Source organism: Daktulosphaira vitifoliae, unplaced genomic scaffold, assembly GCF_025091365.1.
Source record: "Daktulosphaira vitifoliae isolate Bord-2020 unplaced genomic scaffold, ASM2509136v1 Scaffold_1, whole genome shotgun sequence".
NCBI classification, from domain to species: domain Eukaryota; kingdom Metazoa; phylum Arthropoda; class Insecta; order Hemiptera; family Phylloxeridae; genus Daktulosphaira; species Daktulosphaira vitifoliae.
In genome coordinates, this window is record NW_026099572.1 from 37,589,836 (window position 1) to 37,601,840 (window position 12,005).

Here is a 12,005-nt window from a genome sequence, read left to right on the forward strand (position 1 = left end):
AGAGTTGCGTTATTAAAATTATAAAAATACTAGATCACACATACTTTTTTCCTTTATAATTTGTTGAAAAATCGAAGTTTTTGGTGACAAAACAAATTGGTAAAAGTTGTCCCGCGCGAAACAGTTTTAATGCAAAAAAATGAATTTTTGTCTATTCACATGTGTCGGCGCGTAGTGGCATTCATAACGTTACAAATTTCCAGTTGAGCGGCGGTAACCGATTACACTCCATCCTACAACTGTTCTCTAATTGTTAAGCGCGTAATTAATAATCTCTACATATCTAAAATTTCATAGTATACAATTGCGAGTTTTATAAGAAATGTGTAACACGAATAATATGTTTTGGCATCATTAAACAGCGTTTTACAAATTTCAGATTGACTATAAATATATTTATGATACATAGAATACGCCTTACTATATGAATGTATTGAGTGCGTGTTCTCACTATAGAGAATATAAGCTTAAATTAAATTTTGTATGAACATTTCGACACTCAAATTTTTCTTTTCAACTATTCAATCTAAAATAAAATCTGCTATACATTCTTAGAGAAAAAATGCATTTACAATTACCCCAATCTTATACAATTATTTATTGTTTATTTTACGATTCCTATACCCGATTGTGTTTGATAATTGCTATAAACAAATGAATATTTATAAACATTCATTTATTATTTCTTGGTAATATATTTCACAAATTTTATACTGACCAAATATGAATTTATACATAGTGAACTCTTGTTTCTTAATAAATAAATAAATCTAAGTGAAGTTATATTCAATTTCTAAACAATAATTGTTTTGAAATAATTTTATTTAACGTCCTCTTTGAAATGCTATACTTGTCGTAAAGAGGACGGGAAATCTACTTGGCAAAACGGAATCAAACCTCTGGACCTACGATCAGAAGCATGACGCACTTCCAACCACAATAATTGTGAATTCCTAGAATTTTTATAATTATTGTAAAATTCTAGGAATTCATGTTTAGTGAACACTTGTGTTGTATTAATAAGCTTTACCTTCTATGGGATTTATTTCTAGTAGTTAAACGTAAATGCAAAGTATACATAGCAGGTGGATAAAGTATTCATACACAAAGAAACCCATAATTATCTTAATTGTAATTTCTCTATGACTAGACATAAACCATTTTACAATTTATAATTTTTGTTTTTCAAATTTTAGGCTTCTATTTTGTAGTAAATTTAATTGTAATTTAACAGTTAGAACAATTTTAGAAATTCAACTACGATTATCTATTATGTTATTGAACTACATTTAGTACTACTAGTGGCTTACACATAGGGTTTGACAGGGCTATAGCCTCCTCTTAATTTATCATGGTATACATAATAATTGCTATAAACTAGTGCAGCCCTAAGAGGGGGTCGTGGGGATGTTTGACACAACCACTTGACAATATTTAATCGTTTTACCTGGTAAATTTCTAATATAAGGGGATACTACCAAAAAATAATTATTAAAAAAATGTGTACAATTAAAAAAAACTTATTCAACAAATAAATGAATTATTCGCTTTCCCTCATAATTTTAGCTTCAGGGCTGCTCTGCTATAAACAATGTTTGGTTTTGGTGATCGTAAGTATAGGTTATGAGAAAAAAATTATAAATCCTCTCCTCATTGAATGGTTATTGATTATATGTATTACTGATCAGTTTTACATCCTTCTATTTCTGGAACTTAACATGCTATAGAGAATGGTGACCCTCTTTTACATGTTAGGGAGTCAAAAATGATTTTTGGCAAGACCAAATATGAACGGGGCGGGTATTATATTCAACCAGAGATTACACTTCACTAATGAGAAAATCAAAAGAAAAATCTTGTTGGCACCTTGGGGATTGAACCCGAGACTTCATACGTATTTACCCACTAGGCCCCTTACAATGATATATATTGCTACTTTTAAAATAATTAAAGTACACCCGGAGTAACACTGACATTTTCATAACATAATTCTAGCGACCAAATTTATAAATAATACGAGTCTTTGTTACTATTATTATCTAGTTGAAGTTCTTTGTACAACAAATGCTTAATTGACCTTAAAACATTTCTCAGGAAAAGCAACTCAGTGAGTTGCTTTTAATTCAAAGTGTTTTTTCGTTAATAGAAATGATAAATCGTTATTTTTAGATTAAATATTCTCACAAATAATTTAAATATAAAACCTATTTTTGTATTTAAGTACTGAAAATAACTATATTTAATCGAAATTAATAAAACATTTTTTTTAGCTCCGATGTATTAATTTTATTATGATGTATTTTTGTATTTTTTTTTTTGTGTCTGTGAACGCTCAATCTCAGCTCACATTGGACCGATTTTGATGAACAACACTACGTCAAAAGGTCACAAATGGTTGTAATATTCTATAAGACCACAGAAAAGAATACGTTAACACAATTACACATATAGTATTAACTTTTGGGCAACTATAAAATAAACGTGAATCATTGTCTTTCGTGCCGTCTTCCAGGCACCACTAAAGTACTAAAAAAAGGAAATTAAAATATAATAATTCTTTTGCGTTTATTGAAATATGGAATGATGACTGAATGTGCCTATAAAAAGTATGACACATTCAGGACGCCCAATCCCCGTTTATGACTTTTGTGGTACATTATATAAAGGCTGAGGACACTGTTTTTCCAGTCAGTCACTCGTTCATTTTTCTCTTACTTAATAATTGCTTTTATCTAATTAAACCTTTAAGATTATTTCCTACGTATTTTGGCATATTCTTTATACTGTGAGTCTATAATTTTAACTTTTAACACTAAACTTAAAATATACATTTGTGAAAATAACTAATATTTTTCTACAATAATAAATACGCTTCTGTTAACCAAGTGCTATTCTCGTTTATTAACATACCTACTAGAATCTTGGGTATATTCTTAGTAATCATAAATCTACACTCAAGATTCATTCATCATCAGAGAATATCAGGTAAGAGTAGTTTTAATACACTGACTACATTTATTAAGTAATAACTATTAGAATTTAGTATTCCCCTCAACACGTAGTATACACTCTACACTTCTCCCCATTACACTCTCTTCATACACATGCAACAGTTTCCCAATATAAATATATATCTATATAGTACTACTTTTGGTTATTACATGGTATATAGTCGAAGACATTACCCTCAAAAATTCCATCGTTTTTCGTAAACAAGGGAATCCCCCAAAATATTACAATTTTAAAAATCGGTAATTTTAATATTTGTAGAATCTTTTAAACACCAGAAGTTACTAGGAAATTATTACTATTTCTATTTAAGTTATCTATTACGATAAAAATGCAAAAAAATATTGAGCTCTTCTGATAAATTTACTATAAATAGTAATTATAAAATTTCCTGACTGCATATTAATCTTAACGATATAATTTTTTTAATCTTCATTAAATTTCCTATTAAATGTCAATTTCAAACTTGCAAATTGAGCTAAAAGTCAGGGTAATAAATTAACACTAATGTATTAACACTTCGGTGATAACACTTAGGTGGGTAAACCGAATCAAGACAATTTGGTTTGAGGTGCGCATAATGGACCAACAGGTCTGAGTACATAGGTATTATGTTTACCTCGATAATAACTAAAACTAAAACTATGGTAATAAATTATTTTTTTAGCTTCGATGCGAAGCTGAGAAGGTATTGGTTTTACTAAGATGTGTTTATTTATTTTTTTTTTTTTGTGTTGTTACCACTTTTTCTCAGCTCTCACCGAACCGATTTCTTTCAATGATACGTCAAAAGATCACAAATCGTATCTAGTCGAAGACGTTACCCTCAAAAATTGAAAAAAAATCCCTCGTTCCCCGTAAATGATGGAAACCTCCAAAAAAATTACAAATTTAAAAATCGCTAATTTTTGACATTTTTTCAATTTTTTTTACTTAAAATTGCCATAACTTTTTTAAAAATAACCGAATCAATATAATTTTTTATATAGATGCATGATATCATTACCTTTCATTTGGTATATTTTTTTTTATATGTGACCCTTTACTTGCCCACAGGGGGGGGATTTAAAAGGACAACTTTTTCACAAAAAATTTATTTTTTCAACTTGACTTTTGAATATGTTCCGGAAGGTCTGACACTTTTATATATATCTTAAATTAAAGCTAATGTAATATACTTTATCATGAAAAAAAAAATTTTGGACTTTATTTTATCTTTATGGTGAAAACAAACATCAAACTTAATAAAAAAAATACGATTTTTGTAAAAAAATTCTTTTTTATATTTTTAACTTTATAATGCTATAACTTTTTGAAAGATGTATGGATCAATATAATTCTTTTTTTTATAGATGCATGATGTCTTTACCTATCATTTGATATATTTTTTTTTATATCTGACCCTTTACCTGCCCATAGGGGGAGATTTAAAATGACAACTTTTCACAAAAAGTAATGCTCTTTAAATTTGTATACGCGTTTAAAGTAAAGAAATATTCAACTACTTTATTATTTTTATAATATCTCCGTAAAAATTACAATATTAAATTATTGAAAATCAATATCATACCAAATTTAATTACTATAATTATTATTTATTTATATATTATAATTATAAATCAAATAACTAATTGGGATAAAATTAAGTGAATAAGCGTTATTGTTCTTTTGAAATAATCAGAATAATGTCAGATATCATCTATACTTGTCTATACTATGCCGCGACCCCACATTGCTACCGATTTTTTTTTAATTGACTATGTTAGTCATTGAACATAGCCCTTCAATTGTCGTATTAACAATTTAATTACAAATTATTTCAATAAGGTAGTTATTACACTATTTGAAGCTTCTAAAGCAAATGGATAAAAGTGACACAAAAAACTAAATTTAAAAATTGAGAAATGCAACCTTTGAATGAATTTAGTTTAGGAAATTGATGATAAATGGTAATTTATATAAAATAATCAGTGATCTTAGATCAATTGAAAGAGGGGCTAATTTACTTTTTAGTTTAGTACTTTTTTACTTATTTTTTGAATAGTATCACTTTGATCCCTTCAGCTCTGGGTAACTCAATTAGGGAAATTTAATCTAATAGCTGTAATATTAAGCCGTAATTATAGAATGTGTAGCGGTGCATACGTGATTTACACTAAAATAGATAATTTTTGTAACTCTTGATAGAGCCGTCCAGAATATTTTATATTTTCAATAAACAATTATCACAAAAGTATTACAAAAAGAAAACATTAAAAAGGTCATAGAATTAAAAAAATAATTATTTATATAAAAAAAAATAACTTCTTTACATATAATATTTTTGACTTCAGGACAGTCTCATCCCTGGGAGAAAGAGGTCCCTGTAACTAATGTTACTAAAATTTATCTTAAACTGACACAATTTTGGGTTCCCCACAAACGCGTAATATTTGTCAGGCATTACCCTACTTATGTAAATAAATGGTAGTTTGACTGATAATCGCCGAGTGCGATATGTCTGAGGTATAAAGTCTAACAAGTACCGCTCGGCTGGCAGCCAACCGTTGCAATACCACGTCGAGTCTTCCCGTTATTGATGATATACGCCACCGACAACGCGCCGTAATCATCAATGCTGCTAACTTCTGACATCAGATGATCATGTTTTTATTAGTTTTTAAATAATTTGTTGTTCATTAATAACAAACTACCCAAAGGTCTCTACTATTTAAACCAGTGTCGACTACATTATTGCGATGTAAGTCGTGTCAAAACAATACTTGAAAAAAGAAAAAATTAAAAAAAAATAGCACATTTTATTTTAATTAGTGTAATTAATGATACTAACAAATATTTTAACACATCGTTTCACTAAATAAGTAATATAAATCAAGATTTTTTTTTTTAATTGAATAATATAAATAGCAAAATAACACAATATTATGGAATAATTTACAATCAAATTATTTTTTACTTTAATAGTACAGAAAGAACAATCGATAAAATAAACAATTCATACGAGATATTTTAAATATATTGCAACTCAGAATAAGTTACATTATTTGACTAAAAATTTTAAATAGTTTAAAAAACGATAATAAATCAAGTTACTTTAATTTTTTTTAGTTTTTAAGAGGAATAAACGATCAATTTCAAGTTTAATTTCTCTTTTTAAAGATATAGAACTTATAATATTAAGTCTTTCTGCAACACTTTGTCCATATATGTTGTCTTGATCAAAAATTGATTCTGAAAATGAATTAAATAATTTTGTATCACCTACAGTGTTTGAATGGATTTGAAAGTCTTCTTGTTTCTTTTTATCAGAATTTTTATTTGATGATTTGTATTCTAAACTTTGATTATGGTCCTGAAAATATATTAATGAAAAGATTTTAATTACATAGGAGTTTTTTTTTTTGTATGATGAATTCACAATTAAGTTTCATATATATATATACAATAGGGTCTCGATAATCCGAACACAGGCTAATCCGAAAGACGCGGTAATCCGAACGGGCTTGAGAATTATCTTATCGCTATAATATGTACATATTTATTTATAAATAATATTTTCCGGTAATAAAATTTTTCGATTATGTTTGTACATCCGATATCCCACATGTATGTCGTTTAGAAGGAAGATGATGAATTTTTGCCCCCTTCAAAAATATCTGCTTCAGATGCCACTTAAGCGTTAAATACGGCCATACAGTGGGCTGAACAAAACGATGAAAGCTGCGAAGAACTTATGTTGCTTAGACGTTTACGGGCAAGGCATACCAATTCATAAAAGAAACCAGTGTACAAAAAAAAATAAATCAATATTTTAAATAGTAAGGTTCATAATTACATATACCCATAATTATATTAATATTTTTATATTTTCATTTTTATTTTATATGTTATATTTTTATATATTCTTTTGAAATTACGAATTTTTACATGATTAATACAGATAAAAATACAATTTCATAATTTAAATTACGATAAAATTGATGTTTTTTTTTAAGCCATAAGTAATCCGAACGACCCCTTTCCCCAATCTCGTTCGGATTATCGAGACCCTACTGTATATATATTAAGGTGTCTAGGTACCGACTCCGCTCTTTAGTAAAAAACAACCCGTTTTTGTTCCATTAGTATGACGAAACTACTGATACGATTGGAATTTTGAAAACGGATTTGAATTCAGCATCATATCACTGAAGTATCAGTCAAGCCATTTTTTTTTTAAATTTTGATGTTTTTAACCCTTAAGTGTACAGTTTACATTTTTGAAAATTTTTATTTTATCAAAATAAATTTTTGAGTTGAAGGAAACACAATTTCAAAAAAGTGACCTATCTGATATTTAAGTGATATAATGCTGAATTCAGATCTGTTTTCAGAATTCTTATCGCATTAGTAGTTTTGTTGTACTCATAGAACAAAAACAGGTAGTTTTGTCAAGTTTTCAAACTAATGGTTTTCAAAAAGTAACCATTTTATCTGACATGCTCGTGTCGTATATGCGTTATCCGCAGCAACTATATTATTGCAAATAGAGTTGTGTAGGGCAATACCGACTACCTAAAAATAGTTACACATTAATACACATTTGATATTACACCTGTATATATGATATTTAATAATTTGCTTTTATCTAATGACCGACAAAGCTATCATTGCATAGTACGAAACAAATTTTGTTACTATTTTCCAATTATTAAGTTTCACTAAAAAATCGGAATTCGTAAAACAATACCACTATCAAATAAAAAGAATAGAGGTAATGTATTAATCTTAAATAAGTGGCGTCAATAAAAAATATCTGGTGAGGTGCGTGTATATAAAAATAATTCTCATACGCTATCTTAACTTCCATTAAAAAGTGAGAAGGTATTAGTTTTACTATGTATTTTTTGTTTGTGTCTATATATATTAGGGTGTCCCTTATTTTGAAAATTTTGGAAATTCTTCGGGCTCACCCCCCAAATTTATGTGTATACATATAAAAAGTGGCTACAAAAAATTCCAGGCCGATCAGATAAGTTTAACCCGTGCCGACTTGGGGTTGAAAATCGGGCAAAAGGGGTACTTTTTTAGTTTTTAGCAATTAACTCGTAAATTAGCACTCTCACAAAAAAAAATATTAAAACTAAATTGTAGATCTAATTGTTTTGTATAAATTAAGTCCTTACAGTTTTTCTTTTAAGTCCATTAGTTTTCTAGAAAAATGTCAAAATATATAATATTTCGTAAAATTGCCGAAATTAGCATATTTACGAATATTTTATCATATATGACGAACCATATGTGATACGACCTAATGTTTCATACAAAAATTGTTTAAAATTAAATTTTACGAAATAAAAGTATTAAGTACAAATTTCATTGAACCGATCGTTTTATTGCTATAGCTGAATTAACTCGATCATATTACGATTTTTACTAAATATATGAATTTTAATGCTAGATTCTGTTAGTTATCATCTGGTTCATTACAACACTTATCGTACAAGTACGGCGATAATACTATGGTATGACTGAATTAATGTATTGTTATTATTTTTAAATTATAAATAACTCTGGAAATCGTAAATTTATTACAAATCGCAGCAATTGATATAGTAAACTTATACTTATACCACTTTAGTCGCTCACATCGCGTATTAAGTTGAACTGCTTCCTATTGTGTTTTTCTTTTAGTGTACGTAAAAATGTCCGTAGTATTAAGAAATGACAATAAAATATTTTTAATAGGGTCTTTGACTACTCAAATTTTAGGTTCAAAACTTCCATCCATTGGACAAGTTCTAAAAGTTTTTTTTTATAACCTAAGAATTGTTAATCTTACTATAAGAGCAAAAGCAGTATTGACTATTCGCGAGTGTAATATTTTCTGGGAAATGGACGATTCCATTTCAACCGAAATAAAAAAATTAATGGTTGTATCCCTTAATAATGAGTCAATAATAAACCCTAGTAAACGTTTTATTCTTTCATCGGTTCATATTGACAAATCATTTTCATGTATAATAATTTTTGATATCTTTATTTTTTGATGACTATTGAGTGATTGATATTTTTTTTTAGAAAAAACTGTAGCTTCTTTTTTGTCAAAAAGCAGTATGAAATTTTTTAAACGATTCGATATCAATACTAATTTTTTAAATTTGGATCCAAGTAATTGGAATACTGATAATTTTTATTTACACGGAAAAGAAATTGTATGTTCACTTAAAGTAGTAAATGACTCTGCAGATAAAGCGGTTAAGGTAATGGAAGATTTTCATGAAAGTTTAACTGTAAACGATGAAAAAGCTGAGTTACTTTTACACTGTGTGTTCAAGAGCATAGAATATTATATCCTAATTGCAACAAAAAAACATTAAAACATAGTTTTTAATGTATATTTTTGTTATAATTTGTGAATTATTTTGAATTTAACATTTTGTATTTTATATAGTAACTTTTTTTTAATTTATACAATAATATTGAGAAGTAAGTATCATTATGAGTTTAAGTCAAACAAATACATCACTTTACAATATAAAGGAAATATATTTAAATTAAGCAATAAAATTCATATATTTAGTAAAAATCGTAATATGATCGAGTTAATTCAGCTATAGCAATAAAACGATCGGTTCAATGAAATTTGTACTTAATACTTTTATTTCGTAAAATTTAATTTTAAACAATTTTTGTATGAAACATTAGGTCGTATCACATATGGTTCGTCATATATGATAAAATATTCGTAAATATGCTAATTTCGGCAATTTTACGAAATATTATATATTTTGACATTTTTCTAGAAAACTAATGGACTTAAAAGAAAAACTGTAAGGACTTAATTTATACAAAACAATTAGATCTACAATTTAGTTTTAATATTTTTTTTTGTGAGAGTGCTAATTTACGAGTTAATTGCTAAAAACTAAAAAAGTACCCCTTTTGCCCGATTTTCAACCCCAAGTCGGCACGGGTTAAACTTATCTGATCGGCCTGGAATTTTTTGTAGCCACTTTTTATATGTATACACATAAATTTGGGGGGTGAGCCCGAAGAATTTCCAAAATTTTCAAAATAAGGGACACCCTAATATATATCTGTACCTACTGAACTGTTATTGTTCAACGATACCCCAAAATATCACAAAATTTATCTTTTTGATGTATTCAACATTATATTTTAATAATTTCCCTTTAAATCTGATACAATAACATGTTTTTTCAGTGACACAATATGTTATCACCTAGAACTAACGCTAAGTAACTTATGTGATGAGTCTTTTATTTCAACACATTTGTAAATTGTTGATCATCAAATATATAAATCTCTCATATTAAATTTAAAAGTGATTTTTAAACTACAACCAAAAAAAAAAGGTATATCATTTTTTAAAAAAGCAAGTTAGATATGAGCGATAATCAGATATAACCTATATTTAGTGTAATACTAAATAGGTGCTTAAAATGCAAGAGGTAAAAGTGACATTAAAAAAAAAAAACTATTTAGATGCACAGTCAGACTGAAAATTAAAAGTTCTTTAGTAGAAAATATTGATAAAAATACACATTACTGTAAAATCAAAATACCACTTCAGCTACACATGAAAATTAAAAAATAAATACAATATAAATATTATTTTGGTAGAATATTTCCAATTCTCTCAACCAATATTTTACTTGACATACCTCAAACAAGTAACAAAGAGAATTTAATAAATGAGTCAGTAATTTTTTCACGATGCAAAATTATTAAAGAAGAGCAAGGTTAAAATATAATTCGTTAGAAATAATGGTTTTTTTTTAGAAAAATTGGAGATAGTTTTTATAATGTCTTTTTACGATTGTCATCCGGAGCGCAAACTCTGTAAATATTTAGTTTTTCATACTCGTCGAAAATAGATAATTTAAATATTTTTATAATCAATTAAAATCTGTGAAATCATGAAACATCTATAAGTATTTGCGGTGGAGCTGGTGCTAAACTATGGTTTTTATACTAATAAAATAAACATGCGTCGTTATTTAATCATTATAATCGTATTGTATCAAAAAGTTCACAACCGGTTTTGTTATCAACTATAACACAACGGAACTACTCCTAATAATGGATACTCGCACAAATAATCATCTACTTCTCACACAACGACTTTGCGTAACATGAAAAAATCGAAAAATTTGCATATATTCGACCTCCTAAAAAAGTCGGTACCCAAACGCCTTAACCATTAGATTACTCCCAAAATAAATATTATGTTGGAAAAAAAATTTCTGATTTCTTTTAGTTGCATATATTTTTTTATTTATTACTTAATTTTGAATCATTCCTTACATCATATAAGGGTGTCAACTTTATTATTTCAAATAGCATCATACATAATTAATTAGCTTATACAAACGAAATTAATATAAATAAGAAAAATAAGACGATGAAGTTCTCTGCGATTTTCCTCATATAATTTTTGACTGCTGTGCATTTGAAAGTAATCGTTCTATTTTATTTAATAATTTATCTCATCTTAATATCTCTCCTATTAATTTTTACACTATTCTTAACTCAACTTCTCTCGATGTAATATCTTTAGTTATTTCTTTCATTCATTCAGCTGGTTTTTTTAGCTTCGATGCGAAGCTGAGAAGGTATTAATTTTACTATGATGTGTTTTTTTTTTTTTTTATGTCTGTTGCCACTTTTTCTCAGCTCTCACTGGACCGATTTCTTTCAAAAATACGTCAAAAGATCACAAATCGTATCTAGTTGAAGACATTACCCTTAAAAATTGAAAAAAATTCCCTCGTTCCCCGTAAATGGGGGAAATATCCAAAAAAATTACAAATTTAAAAATCGCTAATTTTCGAAATTTTTTCAGTTTTTTTTCTTAAAACTTCCATAACTTTTTGAAAAATCAACAAATCAACAAAAATTCTTTTTATACAAAAACCTTAGATATATACCTTTCATTTGATATCATTTTTTTGAAAATCTATCACTTAACCTGCTCATTAGGGGGGATTTAA

General features: G+C 27.4%; 1 protein-coding gene across 2 annotated transcripts in view; it reads right to left on the bottom strand.

Annotated features, from left to right (window-relative positions):
* Window positions 1-6,018: 6,018 nt before the first annotated feature.
* The window catches only part of LOC126893831 (probable serine/threonine-protein kinase DDB_G0283337), a 42,125-nt gene continuing 36,138 nt past the window's right edge, over window positions 6,019-12,005 (bottom strand). For both annotated transcript variants that reach the window (XM_050664351.1, XM_050664350.1), the window contains one exon: window positions 6,019-6,361. In XM_050664351.1, coding sequence (XP_050520308.1) covers window positions 6,104-6,361 — 258 coding nt within the window. In that variant the 3' untranslated portion in view covers window positions 6,019-6,103. The remainder of the gene's footprint in view (window positions 6,362-12,005) is intronic.